Consider the following 22,268-nt stretch of genomic DNA (forward strand, 5'->3'; position numbering starts at 1 on the left):
GATAATTTTTCGGCAACTGAATCGATCAACGTGAAATTTGGTGTGTAGCCATTTTCAAGACCAGGAATGGTTTCTATAATACTTTCGAACCTCTCCGATTCCCATACAAAATTTACAAAAATTTGACACAATTCGAAAAATATTCGGAAATTTACTAAACCGATAAACGTGAAACCGATCTGACTTAAAGAAGGGAGGGCGCCCATACAAAATTATGAAATATATGATACAATTCGAACAATTTTCGGAAAATACTGAGCCGATCAACGTGAAATTAGGTGTGTAGCCGTTTTCAAGACCGGGAATGGTTTCTATAATACTTTCAAACCTCTGCAAATAAAAAAAAGTAGGCTTCCGTACAAAATTAACAAAAATTTAAAACAATCTGAAAATTTTTTGGAAGATACTGAATCGATCAACGTGAAATTTGGTGTTAACCGTCTTTAAGTTTAGTTTAGTTTCTATAAAACTTCCAAACCCATCCAAATCCAATTAGGGGAGGAGGGGGGGGGGGTTCCCATACAAAATGACATAAATTGACAATAGTCTAACAATCCTCGAGAGATTTTTGTTGAAAATTAATAAACGTAAGCGTTTTGACATGATGAGATGATTTATTAAATTGACAAATAAGTTTTAATAAAAACTGATGATATATTGTATTGAAAGACGCTTCCCATGTTCATGGATGAAGACTCTTATATTCAACAAATTAAACATACATATCATTAAGGGGGAAGTAGGGTCTAACGGGTAAAAAAAAACACCAATTTCACGATTTTTTTAGAGCTATCGTTCAAACAAATGTATTCAAATTTTTTGCATTATACAAAGCATTGTTAATAGAACATTTAGTATTTTTTCGTAGAAAAATATTAAAAAATGAGCCGGTGACGGAGCACTTTCGAGGATGCCTTTTAGAAAACAGGATTTGCGGTGGACACTGTATCTCAGCACAGAATCATCTGAAGTCAAAAAATCAGAGCAAAATATTTTTAATAGATTTTTTTTCTGGACCCCAACGATTTTATTTAACTTAAAAATTTTTTTTTTGGAATTTTTGAGGCTGTTTGAAGTAAAAACTGCGATTTTTCACCAAAAAATCCGCCATTTTTTAACTGTAAAATCTCCCCAAAGTCAAAAAAAAAAAAAGAAAATCGTTGGGGTTTGGTTTTTTATATGTAGAAAATATGTTCCAAATTTGAAAAGAATCGGTGAAGTAGTTTTCAAATGACGATGTCCACTGACTTTAAAAATGTGCTTTCTAGAAAAACGCGTTTGAAGTTTCTGCTCTTTCTCTCTTGCAGTATTAGATAAGAGGAGATAAAGGCCTATAATTTCTACAGTTTTATTTCGATTGACTTGAAAATTCGACACAACATTCTTGAAATGTTTTACAATAAGAAAAAAAATAAAAAAATCGATTTTTTTAAAGTGTTAGACCCTACTCCCCCCTTAACAAAACCATAGAGTTTCGCACACTGCGAATATGTTCAAATTTGCCTGTATTTCAATACTGCTCCCGTATCAAAAAGAGGCGATTATTTTTATTTAATTTGAAAGGTTTATTTATTGTATTGAAGATCTCTCCTATTTTGGCTCCTTCAACCTTCAAGTTCGTAGAGATTCAAAACAATCTAGACAATCTGCCATGAACAATAGTCTGCTTTTGAATAATGATGACATTTAATTTGAAAGGATTTTTTTTAACAATAAAAACAAACTCAACTTTGTCCACGAAAGGGGTAGCAAAGCGCATCAGATTTGCTAGTAAAAAAAATAAAAATTTCTTAGAAAAACCTTTCAATAAATTCATTAACTAGTATTTTCCACTCAAATTAGTCTTTTGTTACCATTCCTGTCTGAAAAATAGTCTTACGAAACAAGCTGTTTCCTGTATTCTCGACCTTTTGGAAGGTCATACCACTAAATTTTTATTAACTTTTTACTAAAAAATCTCTATGACTTAGTTTCTGGCTAGATTTTTTTCGGGCAGGAAATTTTTAAATCTTCAAATAGTGAAAAGTGTATTAAAAGAAAAATGTTTTAATTGAAAAAAGCTGAATGAAACACGGCAAACTCGTTACATTTTTTTTGAAGAAGCACGAAATCGGTATCCTGTAAAAAGTTCATTGGTTGCTGTAGACGCTTCCCGATACTCCAAAAGGCGCCTGATATGGCCTTTTTAGTTAATGAACTAAAATATCTGAAGAAATTTTTTGACCTTAGCCTTCTTATTATTTTTAAAATTTTCATTATGTTATGTTGTATAAACTCTATAATTTTGAATATCGTTATGGATTATTTGGCACATAAAAATGACTTTACGAACAAGAATGCTAATGGATGCGTGTCCAAAATGTTCAGATTCTTTATTTTAAATAATTGCTCTTATGATCATAATTTTAAATCCCAATGTTTACAATTCTAATAAATGAAAAAAAAATGTTGAGTGTTATTTTTTTTAAATTTAAAACGATGATATTCATCTCCTGATTGCGATACTATCAATGCTTTAGACTTTAGATGAAGACCTTTCGAAATCAGATAAGTAAGGCATGATATCTTAACAATCAAGAAATAAGTAGGTCCGCAATTTAAAGTTGAAAATTCAAACATTTTGGGGCGCAAGTTTTTTTTTTGCTAGATACCGAATTACCATAATGTGAGAAGTCGACGCTTTGTTTGGTTGTACTAAGATAGTTGCCATCAAAATTAAACTCAATAATAAATTATGAAAGTTAAGTTAGAGTCTATCGCCTTTATACAAAACTGAATAGTTGAATAAAAGATATAAGAAATTTTTAACATCGGAGTTTTAAAAACGTACCGTTGAAATATCCACAAAGGTATTTTTTGATTATAATATTAAGTGGCATGCTCGGCGGAATGAAAACTAGACAGAATTTTATTTTTTATAGAAATATGAAAGAAAGGTGGATAGACAGGCATTAGTGCGCCAATAGGAGAAAGCTTGATGATGAATTGAAGCTACCATGGGAGCTTTTCATCATCATGCCATCTAGCCTAAAATTTTAACACTTATCAAGCTTCCTCCTATTGGCAAAGTTAGGCCTGTCTATCCACCTTTCTTTCATATTTCTATAAAAAATAAAATTCTCTCTAGTTTTCATTCCGCCGAGCATGCCACTTAAAATTATAATCATAAAAATTACGGCGATTAAAATCATATAACATAGGTATTTTTTTACAATTTTTAAACATCCTTAAAAGCTCAATATTTTAACACGAGCAAAAAACATTTGTTGAAAATTTTATAAATGTTTTAAAAAAGCATATAAATCAAAGATTATGAATACATCCAATAATGAAGAACTCTAGGACAGGAGTTTCCTCAGGAAATATCTAGGAGCATAGGAGGTGTAGTAAAAACTTATGATCGCACCATTCCCCAAAATGGATCTTGATCTTTACCTTTCCCAAGCTAACTCAACTCAACCTTGGATACTTGATTTTATTTTGGGATTTTAAACTGATTGTTTTTTCATCCCCAATACTTGAATGTAGATTCGCAGACATACAGACAGTTTCCATAGCTGGTGACACTAGCTTATCTCTAATTCTGCCTATTTCAAAATAATTTTTGGAGTAAGCAGGAAGAAGAGATTTTCAGTTGAATCAAAATTCCCATTACCTCCTTTCTCCCATTGACTGCTAGGACGTGGTCGGCGCCATTATTAATCATTTTGAAAAGGGAGAGCATGAATTTTGTGCACTGAATGTACTGCTAATCCCATTGTTTGGATTATGCATTGGCGATGTGGAATTTATTCCGCTAAGCCCCGACAGTAATCATGGAGTACGAAGTGCATGCATTTAGAATGATAGTTATTCTTAAACATTTGACGCAATAAATTATTGTTATTGAAATGAAATAGTTATGTAGCACTTCGTACTCATTGATTTAAGATGAATATGAGTAGTTCAATAAGCTAAGCTAAGAAAAGCTAGCTTGAATTCTCTGTGAACAAGTTTACGACATTCCATTTGAGTTTTCAATATCAAAATTTTATGAAAAAATTTGATCATGAAATAATAATGCTTCTACGAATTGTTTGAATAGATAAATGCATTTTAAGGAGTTTTCAGAAATTCCAAAGGTTTTCAAAGGTAAGGGGGTTTAAATGGATGCTCTTCTAGAACTAAGGAGTTTGATATTTGAGCTGAAATTCTTTTTCTAACAACTTACTTTCTTCATTAAAATGACGTGAAATGATGAAACAAACATTCTGAGTTTATTTCGAATCAGCAAAAAAACAGGTTGGAATTCAAAAACTTAGATTTTTTTTTCAGTAAACCACACTTATTCCAGTTTCAAGTCGTAGAAGGCAGCACTAACTTGCAGTTAAAACTAAATTAAGTCTCAATATTGATTTTCCAGCTTTATTTAGGCCCATATTTATCATTTCGAGGTAGTTTTTCAACACAGTTTTGTTGGAGTTCACGCTAAAGAAAGCTTTGCCCGATTTGCAAAAAAATTACCAGCACAAGAATGTACAACCGCTAAAATTCCTGCTCATCTCAACTTCCGATTCAATTGCAAATCATACCAATACCGGAAAGTACAATATTATTATGATTATCGGCCCAAGAAATTCACTTTTAGTGACCTTGATGAAATTCTATTTTTTTTTATTTAGCAATCTTAGAATTTCCAAGGCATTCACACGGTACCGAGTAACGGGTGGGAGCCAAGGTTGCCGAAATCACAGAAAAATCTGTAATTTCACTGAATTTTGAGCAAATTTTCATCACAGAATCTGTGTCACAGAACACAGAATTTTGGGAATATTCACAGATTTCACAGATTTTTTAAATTTTGTTCGTGTTTTCAAAACTTTAATTTTTTATGGCAATATAAATTTTTGATTTCTAGGTTTAGATTGGAAGAACATAAAAAGATTAGTAAGGTTAATTGATTTTGCTCAAGTAAAATGTAAAAAAGACCCAATTTTTCATGAACATTCAAAGAAACTTAAGGAAAAAGCGTCACAGTTAAGAATAGAAGATTGAGAAAGCAGGAGGATAAATAGTAAGAACATTTTTCCCACACGTCAGCTCTGTCGCTTGGTTTTTCTCTTCCAGAGAAAAATTCTCTTGAATATGCATAAAATCATCGTATTCTAATGATTTTTTCTCTTTTCTGGTTTTTCTTTTCATGTTTTCCACTTGGAATCACGACATGATACGCGTCCGACGACGATGATGATGATGATGCTGCACCACCTCAATTCCATTTTCCGCAGGTTATGGCAAACTTGAATTTCCAACAGCCTCCGAGAAGTATACCAAGTAGTGCATCGTTGAGTGGGAGAGGAGGTACTGCAGGTGGCTTCGGTAATAGCTCATTATCGGGCCATGTCACACCAACGTCTGGTATGTTTCCAAGTGCAGCAACGGGAGCGGGAAGCTTCAGTACAAGTCAACAGCCACCTCACTCGCAACAGCAGCAGCAGCAGCAGCAGCAGCAACAGCAGCAGCAAGGACAGCAGCAGCCGGGAAGTGGGCAGCAGCAGTCGTCGGTGGTCGGTGGTCAGCAGCAGCAGCAACAGCAACAGCAGCAGCAGGGCCAGCAAAGTCAACCTCCGCAACTGTCACCGAGTTCTGCGGTTGCGGCAGCAGCAGCTGCGGTGGCCGCGGCAGCGAGGAATGTCGTCGGCGGAAGTGTGGGATCGGCGGGGAGTGGTGGAGCGAGCAGTGGTGGAAGTTCCGGCACGAGTGGGGGAAGTGTGGTCGGTGGCGGAAGCAACTCGAACCCAGCGACCTCGAATAGTGCTAGCACCAATGGTGGTTCCCAGCAGCAGCAGCTATCCTCCTCGAATTCGTCCGCATCTGCGAGTAGCGCGGCGGCGAACGCGAGGAACAACCTCTTCGGCGGTGGTGGTGGCGGCGGCGTCGGCGGCGGGGGCGGTGGACAGCGAGGCTTCACGGACCGAAGGGCTATGCCGGGACTCAGTGGAACGACGATGGTGAGTGATGTTCCTTACCATTTTTTATCCCTTTAGAACCACTTTTAATCTGATCGTTTACTTAAATTGTCATATTTTGATAGAATATCATGAAAAATTATAAAAATTCAGTGCCAACGACTTTACTGACAAATGCTGCAGTTCTTTGCTTTTAAACCGCTTTTTCAACCAAATCGTTGGAATACAAAGTCTTTGTATGTTTTTTTCTCAAATTTTTCTTCCAAATTTTGACTTAGTCGTTATAAATTAGTGAATCTTCATTATGAAATATTCTTAGGGCAGTGGTTGGCAATGTTTTGAAACAGAAGAGGCAAAAATTGAAATTCAAAGAAATTTATTAGTTTGAAAGAGCAACACTTCATTTTATCCATACTACTGAAAGAATCGAATTCGCTTAGACATATTTCACCGTGACATGAATTCATTTTTTTTATCTTCATTCACAGTATACGTCACAGATTTTTGATGTCTTAAAGACAAAGGGAATCTTTTTTTTCCTAATGAATATATTTTCAAAACAAGCTTTAAGTTTATGGCGGTTTACCTTTTCGGTAGAATTTAACATTTTGCACTTTAGTGCAATTCTTTACGAATACATAAATTTTCTCCGATTTAAAACGACTTTTGATTTGTTCTGTTGAAATAAGGAAGACAGAACTAAAAGCATTCATATCATTGCGGTTTTATAACAATTTAAACTACAAGATATTCATCACTATGAAACTAATCTGAAGCGGTGTTTTGTACTGAATTCACATCACGTATAATAAAATTGATATGAATATCACTTTTAGAATTCTAATTCAGCAAATTAGTCCAGAACAAATCTGTTTTTTGTTCGGAAAATCAGTTTCAAGTCAGTCACATGGGCTCATTTGTATGTTTTGCACACTTCAAAAGAATAAAGCTTTGATCATTTCGTATCCGGACACTTTATTTCTGTGATAGCTACGTTACTCGAGCTTGGATATGCAAAAAATTAGCAGCGTTGTGTTAGTCATAAAAAGGAGTATCTTGCCTATTTTTTTCAGATGTTTTAATTTACGTGTGTGAGATATTTACGATGAAGACATGATAAAAATAATTTTGCACAATCGCCTTGCAAATTCTTCATTGTTGACTTGAAAACTCATGAACTGTTGATTTTTTCTGAATTTTTCTTTAGCCCAAATGGTTAAGAAGTATAAGAAGCCACTCTAGGATGCTCAAGAAGTTCAAACCAAGCATCGTAGAGGAACCCTTGATCTCTACTATGGTAAAAAGCCTATGGTTATTGGGGATAACTAAATGCAGACCCCTTAACTATGCAGTAAATCCGTTTCAGGCTGGTAAAAAGTGTTGCCTAACTATGAGACACCAAGTAAATAACTAATAGTGAGCAGATCCATGGATCGCAATCATAGCAACCGGTTTTTACGCAATGTGACAAATATGTTCTGATGGACAAAGAAATTTATGTTCAAACCGAATTTAAGAGATCATATTCTTCGAGATTCCTACTCATGAAAATGTTCCAACCAGATTCTAATTGGTTTTTTCAGGTGAATTTGTGTAATATATCATGATTTTACAAATGTTCTGCTCCTGTGGTAAAAATAATAGATCAATACATGACTGAAAAAAGTGGGCAAAGATAAAAAAGAGATTTTATGATAAAGTAAGAATATTTCTTGAAATAGCGCTGATGTGGTCTAGTGGATAGGTTGGCGCGAGTCTGGTAACCCAGGCGTACTGGGTTCGATTCCCGGTATCGGCAAGAAAAACTTTTGGGTTCGAATCCCATAAGTTTGCCGACAGGTAAGATGTGTTTCACTGTATAAATAATTATATATTTCAGAGGGAATGCATCTGGGGCTAATCTGAAGAGACTATTGCAAGCGGAGTGGATTGCCAACCATTGTAGGTCTCTGAAGGTTGGATGCCTTCCCTCGACGAACCATCGGCCGTGGAAGCCTGAGAAGCAATTCGAAGGCCAAGCCACACAGACATAAGCTGGATCTTGCTACCGATGGGGGAACCATACATACATACATACAAGTAAGAATATTTCTTGAAATCAACGGTGAATTTTTTTTATATTTTTACATTAAATATCATATTAATACCTTCATTTGCTCCATAGAAAGTTTTTCGATCGAATGAATAGTTTTTAAAATACACATGTTTGTAACTGTCCGGATTCTGAATGATCATAGCCTTAAAGAAAAATGGAGTAATGAAATTCTAAATAATAAAATCACAATAAAAAAATCTGTGAAGGAAATCTCATTAACACTCATTATCAGTATTCGGTGATCAAAGCAAAGTCAAAATCATCATTTGATGTTCATATTTCATTAGAAAGTTGTTGAAGCAAATTGATTTTCGAAAAACTCAACAATGTCATATTGAAGAAGAAAAAAAAACTCTATTCTATAATCGCAACAGATCCTGGATCCCAGGACAAAAAAATACTATGGGATTGGAGGCGGCAAAAAGTCACAAATTAACTTCATCCTAATGATGTACCATATACCAGTTCGAAGCTTTATATTTAACTAAGATATCCTCAATTTTTTAGATCAGTATCATAAGAACTTAGCGTTTCACAGACATTATACTAAGAAAATTCTGCAAAATTAATTTACAGTACACCGTTAAAAAGCATTTTTTTAGAGTCTTTTAAATATTTTTCAGTTTTACGCGGTTTACAAAAAAAGTGTAAGAACTGAGTAATTTTATGATTTTTCCCAAAGGTTAAAACATTTTGGTCTCTTACACTCAAAAAAATCCTATTAAGTATGTCATAAATTTTTGTTATGAAGTGGCGCCATAAGAAAGAAAATAAAGAAATTCACAAGATTGTCTTATGATGGAAATGAACTCAAAGGATGAACACCGGTTTCAATAAGGGAATGTTGTTTTTCATAGGATATTCTTATGGGAAAACAAAATTTCGCATACAATAAAAATAATTCAAAATTATTTTTTAAATCATTTTATTTTTGATCAATTTGTTTGAAATAACATTATGGTCATAATCAGCAGCCTTTCAACACCCAGTTTTTTGCCGCCTCGGCCCTTTGACTTCGCGCTTCTTGCCAGTAGTCAATTATTTATTTATTTACATAGTATTCCGTCTCACGAAATAACTTGACGAACATACATAATTCCTAAAATTCACTCGGTCCATGGCAAACGTTCTCCAATTTCTCGGGCACCCCACGTTCGCCAGATCACGCTCCACTTGGTCTAGTCAATCTGAAATGTAAATTAAAAATAAAATGTATCTATTAAGTTTACAAGTATTCTCAACCTTCATTAACATTAAATTTCAACGTAAACTTACCATAAAGAATATCAGAATCACATTGACATCGAAGTAACTTAACTATTGGCTAGTGCTTCTGACGACGAAGAAATAGATGACTGAATGAATGTGTTCACTATTTTTTCCACAATGCCGTTTCCTATATTTTTCTTAAGAACATCTTATGAAAATTGAAAGAATTTCATAAGGCTCTTATGAAAAACTATTTTACACTCTAAAAAGCGGTTCATAAGATGCGTTTTATAGAAATTATAATAAGAATTTGCCTGAGTATAGAAAAAAGTCCAGCTTTGCCCAAAGCATTTTTTGCCTTTTAAACATAAATAAGAATCTAATCAATCGAATGCAATAAAAAATTGCTGCACATACATACTTGCATCATCGAAAGTTATGATAGAAACATCAATGAATTGTTAGTATGTTCATGTAAAACATCATCTAGCAAATATTATTCATATGGTGCAGAAAGATGATTGTAATTGATTGTGTGAGACTAAAAGTTTTGATAAATTTCTACTACTAGCTAGTACTAATTTTTCCCTAAAAATTTTAAAATTTTATTGTTGCTATTTTTCGCATATATTCTCTAATTCAGGGATGAGCAATCAATCGTGGCCCTCGAGATATGTTTGTGCGGCACGCAATTTTTTTTTTATCGTAACAAAATACGGGTCCATACAAATCACACGGCAACCCTGCCCTGCCGAGTGAAGTTTATTTTCTCTGATCGGTGCAATAAAACTGTCAAATTTCGAGTGAAAAATAAAGTGTTGCGTTGCATAGTCTAGTGATTTATTCGCATAGTGTTTGGTTTTGTTAGGGTAAAGTGAAATTCTTAGCAAAGTTAGTGCAAAAGGGTTTTTTTTGTGCGAATTGTCGATTTTTTTATCGGAAAATTCCTCAAGATGGTGGCGTTCGTAGCCTTACTTCTAGAAGAGGAAGAAATTGCATCAAGTGATTGAACACAACATGGGAAGGCTTATGTGCAAGATGGTATGTGATGACAGTGACCTCTCTCGATCGGATTCCGAAGCTGGTTATCAACAACTGACACCAAAATGTCTCTGTTACCACTAAGCTAAGTATATTTCCTTCTAAAAAACATAACTTTATCCCTTTAGAAGGTTAGTTAACCATTCATCTACTTAATTTTCTTCGAACAGCAATTAAAATTTTAACCCATTTCAACCTTGAGGAAAAGCACGAGGAATCAGTTTGTGAAATATTTCAACATCTTACTTTATTTTTAACTTTTATACAAGTCGGGATGCAAGTAGAAAGCATTTAACACTCAGAAAAATATCAATCTGAATTATATTATTTATTTGAGCTATCGACACTCAGGAAGTTATTTATTTTTTTGATATAAGGCATTTCCCCACTTGTCAGACGAACAGCTGATTCCTCGTGTTTACATTTTCTCGGCATATCGTGGTAGGGTAAACATAACAACAACATTACGTATGTTTAATGACCAGATAGTAACGATATGAAATTGGCAATGCAATTGTAGTGGTTTTGCAAGCGCACCTTGGTGAGGAGTATTTAAATTCTTTGTTTAATGATTTGTAAATTCATAACAACTTGAGACATGAAGGTGTTTTGATGCTTTTAATTAAAGAAGTTTTTAAAAGAAAGCATTGAACAGTGCTTATCATCAAAGATCAAAATGGCGACCAGTTGGTGTTTACATTTTTCAAAACATAAACAAAAAGCTACCCTACCACAATCTGTCTCAGGAAATACTTTATTGATAGAAAATAACTTAAAAAATATTTAAAGGTTTAGATACATGAAAACCTTAACAGTGAAAATATTGATTTTTAAGTATGTATTTTTAATTCTGGAATGTTTCGAAAAAAAAATGGAAAATTTAATGTTTTTGAAACTTGTGAAACTTGTAAAGTTGGTAATGAAAATTTAAAATTTGCCTTCAAAAGTTCCATATTTTCAAGATTTCTGGAGATATTTTCTGGAAACATCGAATTTCAAAACGAATCTTTTTAAACTCATAAAGTAAGTTGTTCTTTGTGAAATTCTAAGAAAAAATTATAAAAGAAAAAAGCAAAACGTTGAAAACTTTCCAAATATTATGATATATCCTAATACATTTAATTTAAGATTTTTATTTCCAAATTTAGGATACGTTTGTTATAAGCAAACGTTTGTTATGATTATATGCTCTAATAATTTTAACTTTCAAGTTCGTATCCTTTTATCAATAAATAATATTTTTTTCTTTATTTTATATGACTACAAATGTATATTCAATAATTTAGTAATTTTCCTTACTGCCACATATTATTTTAAACCATTATATATTTATTAGAAGGAATACATCTGGGGATAACCTGAAGAAATTATTGCAAGCGGCACGGGTAGCCGGCCATTGTAGGTTTCTGAAGGTTGGATGCCTTCCTTCGACGAACCATTGGACCGTGGAAGCCCTAGAAGAAATTCGAAGGCCAAGCCACACAGCCATAGGCAGGACCTTGCTACCGATGGGGGAACCATACATACATACATACATACATACAAAATACGGGTCCATACAAATAAAAAAAAAATGTCAGTAAATAATCAAATCTGCACTTCTCTTTTTGCAGTTGAATCGCCTTATAACCATTCAGATTGAAGAGAATTAGTTGTGTTTTTGTAAAGGCGTAGTTACAATATTTTTTTTGACAAAACATAATATTGAAGTTTTTTTTGCTCAAATTACATCTTTATTTAATTACCACTTTGAAATTCAAATCCAAGAAACAAGATCGGAAGAGCAAACAATAAATCGGAAGGTGAAAGACCTCTAACTCTGTTTTCGAGATCTTTTTTTTCATTTAAATAAAGATAAAGTTGTATGATGAATATGCTCAACAGATAATTGAATTTAATTGGTTTATTTAATTAAATTCAGAAAAAGCTAGTTCTGTGAGCACTCGAATACTGGAAAAAACACAAACAAATGAAACATTTTCGTTCTTGAATATTGGCGGAAATGAGGAAAGTTGAATAGAAGATTTTAGATTTTTTATCGTCATGATAAAGCACCAAAGTTTCTGGCAAAAACATAAATTCTCGAAAAAAAACAATATCTGTAATTTTGTGATTTGACCCAAAAAGTATGTGATGATTATCTGTTGTGCTATTTCCATAAGTTTCATTGAAAAATCACGACAAACATTGTTAAATTGAGTTATTTTACTTGAAAATAAGCAATCCACATTACCAAAATTTAATATTTCCATAAATCAGCTTTAGAAAGCCTATTTCGGTGGTATCTAAATTAAATCAACAAATTAGGGACCACAAAGAAGTCACAAAATTCTACAAATTTATTTGGTTTCAGTTAATAAAAGTGTTGTGTTTAATTTTGTAGAAAAAAGTTTCATTATGAAATCATAACATATGAGCTATAGGCTTCTTAGCATAGCACAATTGTGGTAAGCAGAAAAAACGGGAATTCCCTCATTTGGTCTGCAATGAGTAAAGAAAATCTATGAAATCTCTAATTTTTTTCTGGAATCCAGAATGTAAACTGCAACTTTTGCTATATTTTTGCGAAGATTGCTTAAAAATCTGTGAAATTATGAATTCATCTGTAATTTTGGAAAACTTGCTCAAAATGCAATGATCTTATACGGAGCTTCAGATAAAAAAGTGATTTTTCACCGTTTGAAGAAGAAGAAAAAACGAGTCTTCGAGGACAAAATTTAAATTGTGAAAAAATATTTTTGAAATTCGCACAAAAAAAGGATTTAAAGTTTATATATATCAATAACGATTCAACGTCCAATGCTGAAAAAACAGTGATTTCCTAGAAATAAATTTTTCTCGCTGTAAGTTATTACTGTGATTTAGCGCCATTATAGACTTTTTAAATCGATGTGATGATGAATAGTGTTATCAGTTCGAACAAAAATGAGGTTTTCTCTGAAAACTGTAAAAACAGAGGGGCCTTCCAAAATATTCCATTCTAGAAAAAGGGGAATCAAATGATCTTTTGGTATATAAGAATTAATAATCGCAAAAAAAGTTCTAAATAAAAATAAATCGATAATGATTGAGATTTGATAACGAACCTATTCTATTTTACTGATATTATCCACCTTATATAAATAACGGTGTTGAATCGAAGTTTAACGATGTTTTCTTTAAACTCGCGAATTTGTTTCACTTTCCCTTTTCAGTTATTTTTCGTTAAAAAATTGTCATTATAAAATATTACGTAAAGATTTGCTAATTATTCAAAAATATTATTTGGATTGCGGCCTGCCGAAAAGATTTCAAATTTCAATTGGCCCGTTGCTTCAAAAGGCTTCAAACCTCTGCTCTAATTCATCATACAAAACTAAAAAAATCATGAACAAAAATTACCCTGAGTCAACTTGTTTTAATCTGTAAAGATTTTTTTGTGGACACATAACTCAAAAAAATCCAGGCGTTTTCGAGGTTATTTGATTTAAGTTCGTACTGTTTTAAAACCACACTATGCATTTTGAAGAAGTAATGGTCTTATTTTCTTATCGTTCCTGAGCACATTTGCAAAACCAGAGCTCAAAATAGTATATATTGGTTCTTCAATATATAAAACTTATATCATATTCAAAAAAAGTTCATAAAAAGCAAAAAAAAAAAAGATTTTTGCTGCCTCATTGTAAGGAGATGCCCCATAGCGCACCGTCCTAGGGTACTGCCATACTGAAGCTTCAAAGCGTTGCTTTGTACATCATACCAAGTATTGCGTTGCGTTCTTATTGGGTTACAACTTTGTAAATTTCATAATTAAAAAAAATAGCTGAGCAAAGATTGGTATTCTTTGGATTGTTTCAAAACATTTCCTATAACTCTCAAGTAATAAAAATGAAAAAAATGACTACTTTAATACCTACTAGTTAATTCGCTAAGAACAAAAGCACGTTTTCGAGATGAAGATTGCGGAAAGGCTTCAGAGTTTTATTGTAGAGTACACACTGTTAGTAGGGGAGAGTGGGGATACTTGATCCCCTTTTCTTATTTTCACCATATCTTTTTGGAAAAATTTAGCAACTCGTCGTCTTTGACATTTTCTGACAGCTTGTAACTTCAAGTTTCTATGCTCCAAAAATTAGAACGATACTTAAACCCGTTGATGAACTAGAAGCATTTTCGTGAGAGTAAAAAAAATTGCGATTTTTCTGAAGTTAGGGGAGACTTGATCCCCTATTGAAGGAGACTTGATATTTTATTCAGAAAGCTCTAATCCTTGTATAAAAATCAAACAAAACCCTAAGATAGAATGTTAATTTACTATTTTGGTCATGTTGTTCTCATTTCACAATTTATAGCAAAAATAAGAAGAAAATTCTATAACTTTGTCTCAATGCAAATAATTGCATACTTAAAGGCGCTTTTTTTATAATTAAGAGAAAATTAAATATTTTTGGTCTTTTCTTCAGACAATTGTTTGTTAAATATTAGTTTTTGGATAAATATTAGTAATTTCGTGATCAGCAATCATAACGATCAATCCAGAAGAAGAATATGCCGTTTGGAAGGGGGATCAATTGTACCAAACTCTAGGGGATCAATTATACCCATAATCAACATTTTAGAAAACTTTTTCTGAAAAAAGTTGAGAGTTTTCCATTGCTTTGAAAATATGGCATTATGAAGTTCATTCTACGCTCGAACGATTGATACATTGGAACAAAAATTTTTTTTAAAATTTTCCTATGTAAGGAACATTTTAAAGTGATGAAAAAAGATCTTCAAGTTACATTTTGTGAAATTTTTCACACAAAGTTCAATTACTCAAACAATTATTTTGTTAAAATTTTTTAAACTACAAGCATTGTTATTTTGCTTATTTTGGCACATTTTTCTAGAACATTTGATCTTTGTAAGACATTCCAGTTTCGAGATATAGCTAAGGAATCAAGTATCCCCAGGGATCAAGTATCCTCATTCTCCCCTATAGATAGTGAAACAAATCTGTTCCTCAATGAACGGGCCTTCACTCCAAATAGTCAGTAGCCATTGTATTCAACAGCACCTGCTGCGATTCTTGAAGTGCAAACACGTTCATAGCTACGTAGACCTTAGTGGCTAGCTGCCTCTAAATAGTGTCGTTCATAGAAGGTAGAAGAACCACCGGTCGTCGTTTGCTAAGAGCACAACATAGGGCCATTCGCTTATGAGCAGTAATCACACAGCCATCGGCTTAGCCAAAGTGAAGTCGCCGGCCATCCGCCGAGGGAGATGGAGAGAACGTGGAAGATTCACGGCCGGTCAACAAACAAATTCATCAGCAATGATAGTCCACGAGTCGGCATCAAACTGTCATGGGTGTGTGTACGTATGTACGTATACATATTTGCATGGCCCATACCATTTGCGTACGATGGATGATTACATGCACTTGAGCACGTTAAGTTTTCCAAGCAGAATCTCAAATAGATGCTTTTACACACAAAAAAAAAACGGCTGAGTACATAAACCTGCCGCCTACCCAAAGTCATCGGTCCAGTTGCCAGTCGGGTAGAAGTGGTTTGTATTTGAATATTGCTACTATATACACAATCACTTCATTTTGAGGAAGCGACTGGAGACGCGGCAACGACTTTACTTTTGCGACAACGTGTGGCAACACGTGCTAAAAAATGCATAATCGGTTGGGGTTAGTGGAAGTACACATTCGTTGTGACTAACAATGTTAATAGTTCCAATACATAGTTATTCAATTCAATGCAATTGATATGAATGCCTGCCTTGATTATTCTTATAATTTGCTACTGTGGGAAAATACTTATAAAAGGGGATTTTTGGTGTCTACTTATTCGACGATTTTTGGAGAAGTTGAATTACGTCTTATTATGATTGTTGATTAGTCCATGTTTTGAGTTGGAATATTGACATTTAATTTAAAGTTCTTCTGAGTTGTGGCGTTATCTACTTTAAATTGTGTGAAATTAGCGCAGCTGCCACCGAGCAAAAATCACACCCAAGAAGAGATTGCAAAATTTCAAAGGCCGACCGGAGCTAACCCTATGCCTACGGTTAATTAGTATAAAATTCAGGAAAAATATTCAGTTAGGCTTCCGCTTTTCCAAATCCGAATTGCTGGGCCTTACCTTTTGTACAGCCACCTTGTCCACTTTTTTCGCCGCAGAAAGCCAGTTTGCCTTGAACTGCTGTTCGTCCTCAGCAGTTTTTTTGGTCTTCTTTAGGTTCCGCTTGACAATAGCCCAGTATTTCTCAATTGGGCGGAGCTCTGATGTGTTGGGAGGGTTCTTGTCCTTGGGAACCACCTGCACGTTGTTGGCGGCGTACCACTCCATGGCCTTTTTACCGTAATGGCAAGATGCCAAATCCGGCCAAAACAGTACGGTACAACTGTGTTTCTTCAGGAAAGGCAGCAGACGTTTATTCAAACACTTTTTCACGTAAATTTATTGATTGACAGTCCCGGAAGCTATGAAAATGCTGCTTTTCAAGCCACAGGTACAGATGGCTTGCCAAACCAGATATTTCTTCGCGATTGACAGTTTCATGTGCTTGAAAATATCTGCTACCTTTCCCCTTCCTTTTGCCGTATAAAACTCCTGTACCGGAAGCTGCTTGTAGTCGGCTTTGACGTAGGTTTCGTCGTCCATTAATACGCAGTCAAACTTCGTCAGTATCGTCGTGTACAGCCTCCGGGATCGCGCTTTGGCCGTCGTATTTTGTTTATCATCGCGATTTGGAGTCTCTACATTCTTGTAAGTCGATACTCCGGCTCGTTTTTTTTGGCTCGATGTACGCTTGTAGACGATACACCCAGCTTATTTGCGGCATCTCGGAGAGAGAGGGTAAGGTTTCGCTTGAAAATACCGGCAACTCTCTTCCGGTTTTCGATTTCCCCCCGATCCAGACTTCCTGGCTGTCGACAAACGTTCCCCGAACACTTTAATTACATTTGTAACGGTGTATTTGGCAACTTTTAGCGATTTTGCCAGCTTTGCGTGCGAGTAGCTAGGGTTTTCGCGATGCGCGAGCAAAATTTTGATACGCTGCTCTTCTTCCTTCGACGGCATTTTGACAACTGAAGAATGAATTCCAAAATCAAATAGGAGCAACATTCTACACACACACACACACACACCTTCAAAATGAGGGGTGTTCAGGTTTTTTAAATGCAAAATTGAAAGAAATACGTCAAGTTGATATTGACCAAATTTTGACCGTATCATCCTTTAACACACTGCCATTGCGGACCAAATACCAGAAATCTCGTTTTTTTAGCTTGACGCGAGTGCGCTTCACTGAGAAGCATAACTCAAATGTGATACATTTTATATATAAACTTCGTTCTACAAAGTTTCAAACAACAGCGTCTTGCCAAATTTTGGTGTTTTCGGGCTTAGATTTCTTCGCGTTCCTAAATGTGTTAGTATCTTGCTAGATTTTTTTCAGCACGTATCCGGGCCGGACAAATCCGGGTTATTTTATCTAAAAACCTGGCCAAATCCGGACATTTGGTTCCAAAATTGTCGACCAAATTCCAGGCAAATTTGGTCAAAATCTAGAAATTATTCATCAAAAATCAAGAATGTTAGGGCTTTAAAAAACCTTTTATAATTATTTTTATGAAACTTGTTCAAATAATTTCGTTTAGGACCCATAAACAAAGAAATTAAGTTAAGTTTGATTCGAGAATTCGAATGAGAATGAGAATAAACCTGGTCAAAATCCGGGCTTTTCCAATAAAATCCGGGCAACTGGACCGGACCGGACTTTTTCTAAATTTTATGTTTAATATCCGGGCAAACCCGGATTAAAACAGGGCAATCTGGCCACCTTATTTAAGATCAAAGACAAAATGCAGTTTTGTGTTTTTAAGTCACATTTTTTTTTTAAACATGACTTATTATTTTACCTCCTTCTAAATATATTTGACCCATTCCAAGCACTTAACCCATTCCTGTACTGGAAAACCAATTTTTATTTTTAACTATTCAAAAATCATTTGCACACCACCAGAAAGGTTATTTCTTGACCTTAATTTTCGATCAAAAGTTAACTTTTTTTTTGGAATTAAGTGTGTTATCGTTGAAATTTAAAAATTTTAGGATGAAAATTAGTTGGTTTTTACAATTATTTTTGACTTGAAACATAATTTTGTCAAAAATCTAGCTATGTCAAAAAATTGCTGCAAAATGTTAAAAAAGCTATCATCTAAGCATGATATGAGATATAGAACAATCACCTCTAGTTTACGCACTAGAATCGGTAACAAGGGTATCTATTTTAAAATGTTGTTATGTCACGAAAATTCTGCTGTTTTTAAATTCATGACTCATTTGAACGTCACATATTGTCGAAAATTGAGGGTCTCTTGAAACATTTTGAAGGAATTCAATTCAATTTTCAGAATAAAAATCGGTTCAGGATGTTCTGAGTTGCACCCGGGTAATTAATGCGGTGTGACCTCACGAAAATTGATTGGATTTTTTCGAAGATGTTTAAGACATTTTACTTCAATTCTTTTATAGTATTTCTTCATTACAAATTTAAATAACAATGCGCTTCAATTAATGAATTCAATCAAATTTTTTTTAATGAAACCAAGAAAAATGATTTTTGCATAACCGCAGTTGTTTCAAAACGTCTCTAGTAAAAACATAAAAAAACACGCTTGATGAATACTTAATTCGAGAATAAACAAACTATTATTAAAATAGTATGGGAGAGTGGGGAATCGTGGGCCACTTTTTTCGTTGTTCCATAACTTCTTTATTACAAAAGATAAAATGAAAATAAAAAATGTTATGGTTTTCTTCATTTTCAAGGTATCATAAGGTATTTTTTTAATAATTTTAATAAGTTATTTTCCTCAAATTCTGATGTTTGAAAAAAAAAGCAATATTTTTTGGATTTTGAAAAATGGTGGAGAATCGTGAACCACCAAATCCAAATTGACCAAATAACATGCAAAGTTTATGAGTTGGCCCAAAACTGTTATTTTCTAATTCATTTCGTTATTTTAAAGCAATTTCATATGATGAAATAAAAAAGAAAGCTGTGTATGATCGAATAGATTCCAAAACCTGGCTCGCGAACGTTTTGGCAAAATTTCTAATATAGGACGGACAAAATACTTTTCATAACTCTTCATTTGGCATTAGAAAATTGTACAGATAGGAAAAACGTATTTTAAGTTCTGAATGTGTATAAAAACATAAAAATATAGGTGGTTCAAGATGTGTGGCCCACGATTCCCCACAAGCTATGATTTGCAAATTGGTTGCGTTTGTGTGAGCTATTGATGTTTCATCAAAAATTCCTTTTCCACGTGAAAGATCATGACAAAACTAAGATCATAAGCGTATGAGCATATTTTTGTTATGCACTTTAGGTTCCCCATCGATGAAACTAGCGGGTGTTTTTTAAATTATGTAAGTAAATTTTTCTAATTTTTTTTAGCTTGATAAATTAAAGAAGCATATGATGCGTATTTGAGTCAACAACATATAGAAATATATGCTCACGCAAAGCGACGACGATGACAGTTGGTTTGAGATTTTTATCTCAACACACATCTGAGATATTAAAAGTGGCCCATGTTTCCCCATGGCCCACGATACCCCACTCTCCCCTACACTAATAGATTTTTAAAAAAAATCTCTGTAAATCATAAAGCAGATGATTTCTATAAAAATCTTGAAAAAAGATGAAGTTCTTCATGTATCACTATTAATATGAACAAAAAACGTGCTAATTCCTTCTATTACTTGCTAGCATTATATTCAAACAAAATAAGTGTCTATGAAATTATTTTTTATTTATTTTCATAGTATTCCACCACAACAATATTTGATGAACATAATTCCTAAAATTCCCTCCGTCTATCTCAACCGTTCTCCGATATCTCGGACATCCTACATTCGCCAGATCACGACCCGCTTGGCCTAACCACCTCGCTCGATGCGCCTCTATGAAATAAATTTAATGTGATTCAAAAAATCTTTGAACGTGGTGAATTTTCTAGGTTAACATTTTACATCATACAAATTCATAAGTCATTCAAACAAAATATTTGTTTTTATATGATTATTTTGAAATAAACTGCCCTTAATTGCATTCACACATCCACATCTGTTGAACGCATTTCAATTAGGGTTACGATTAAACAATTATCAAGCTTCGAAACCGAGTTTTTAAGCGTCGATAAACGACAATTAATGTATTTTCCGTTAATTGACTCTTCTGAAGCTAATTTTTAAACCTTCATATCTTTTCTATCTAACCAAAATGATGGGGTCTTGGGAGGAAATGTTTGTCATAATTGAATCTTCGGGAAAAACTAAATTGAAAATAAATCGGTCAATAGAGACTTGAGATTTGGGATTTGGATTTTCGTTGTATTTGAATTTATTGTCGTGAATGTTTGCTCTTGGAGTTTATCGACTTTTTCGGCGAGTTTTATTATTTAATTATCATTTATTTTTATTATTTTCATTATTTAATATCAAAAAACCAAAATTTACCAGTTGTCCAGACGTTTCGAGCTACTCTGGCATTTGCTTCTCTTCAGTGGAGACCAAAATTATATTTTTCTCTAAACATTCAATCTGAATTTTTAATTTTTTGTTAGAACTTACGAATTACTGGTTATCGTTTAAACTACATGTTCCTTCCTAACAAAATTTCATAAATTCCATAAAAATTTAAGACTTATTGCGCCATCTGTTTCCGTGAGCACCACTAAAATTAAGCGCTAGAATTTGCACTAGGATTAGGATCAATTTCAAATTATAATTATGCAAATCATAAGTTTTTCATAAGTCGACTGATTTGGCCATTCTAGTGTCAGTTAACAAACTTTCAATAAAACGAAAGCCCTTTAAATTATCATTTAGTTCTGCTTTCCTTTGCAATTAGAGTAAGATAAGTTTCCATTGTAATTTGAATTGTAAATAAGCACTAATAATTTCAGGAGTGTTTTTGTAAATCGTTTAAGTTTGTTTATTTCTTTACGGGTTCAGCTCTGATTCTTTGTTTTCATACTAAAAATTTGCCTTTCAATGGTGAAGAAGATGTTTAACCTTTGTTCAAAATCGATAGATAAAAGATTAATTGAATTATTTTTTAGCTTACTTATTCCTAAAATTGAAATTTATTTTCTTGCGTGTGCTTTTAAAAGTAGAAAACAACAAATAATCATACCTACAATGTGTTTAATCATTGCAACGTAATTCGAAAAACCACAACACATCTTGCTAGTAGCTACCTATCGCTTTAAGATTACCGTGTGTAAACAAACATCTGTCTTGCGATTATCTTCAAGTGTCGAATTAACTAATAGCGAGGTACAACCCCTTTCCTATTGATGGTGGCTCTCAAAGTTTGCACAGTGTATTTTTTTTTACAAAATTGTAGGTACGAAAAGAAGTATTTTTCAACACGCTACAACAAATAACAAAAACATCATTTTTTTTATCTTTAACAGTGGATTCCTAGCGTTTAAAATCAACTTATATTTATGTTTAGAGTTAAAGAAGACTGTAGGAAGCAACAAAGTCTTTTTGATTTGATTCAAAGAAAATACTTATTCATTCACCTTAATCGATGTGCGTCTGATAGTCTGGAATTGTAAATGTTTGCCTAAATTGTTGACCGACAATTAATAATATCTGATTCAACTATACCTACCTACATGTTCCAGAACGCTTCAAACTACGAACAATAACAGAAACGATCGACATATTGAAATTGTTTATTGAATTCTGTTTTCGCGAGTGAGATGTACATATTTTGTTGGAGGAAGGGACTTTGTTATTAGAAGAAGAGTTATTTTTCCCGCCTCTTATGTGCAATTTAAATGTGCGGTGATAACAGTTGTGCAAATTTAGATCCCAATGTAGGTCAAGATGAGACAAGGAATAATTTTCTACAGCTTACCTGTTCACTGAGCTAGGCGCGCAATCAATAACTATCGTTGTATGGAAAAA

General features: G+C 33.7%; 1 protein-coding gene across 4 annotated transcripts in view; it reads left to right on the forward strand.

Moving 5' to 3' along the window:
• Window positions 1-5,270: 5,270 nt before the first annotated feature.
• Window positions 5,271-22,268, forward strand: part of LOC129756499 (regulator of gene activity) — a 48,782-nt gene continuing 31,784 nt past the window's right edge. For all 4 annotated transcript variants that reach the window (XM_055753399.1, XM_055753401.1, XM_055753400.1 and 1 more), the window contains exon 1: window positions 5,271-5,990. In XM_055753399.1, coding sequence (XP_055609374.1) covers window positions 5,271-5,990 — 720 coding nt within the window. The remainder of the gene's footprint in view (window positions 5,991-22,268) is intronic.

Source organism: Uranotaenia lowii, chromosome 3 (genome assembly GCF_029784155.1).
Source record: "Uranotaenia lowii strain MFRU-FL chromosome 3, ASM2978415v1, whole genome shotgun sequence".
NCBI classification, from domain to species: domain Eukaryota; kingdom Metazoa; phylum Arthropoda; class Insecta; order Diptera; family Culicidae; genus Uranotaenia; species Uranotaenia lowii.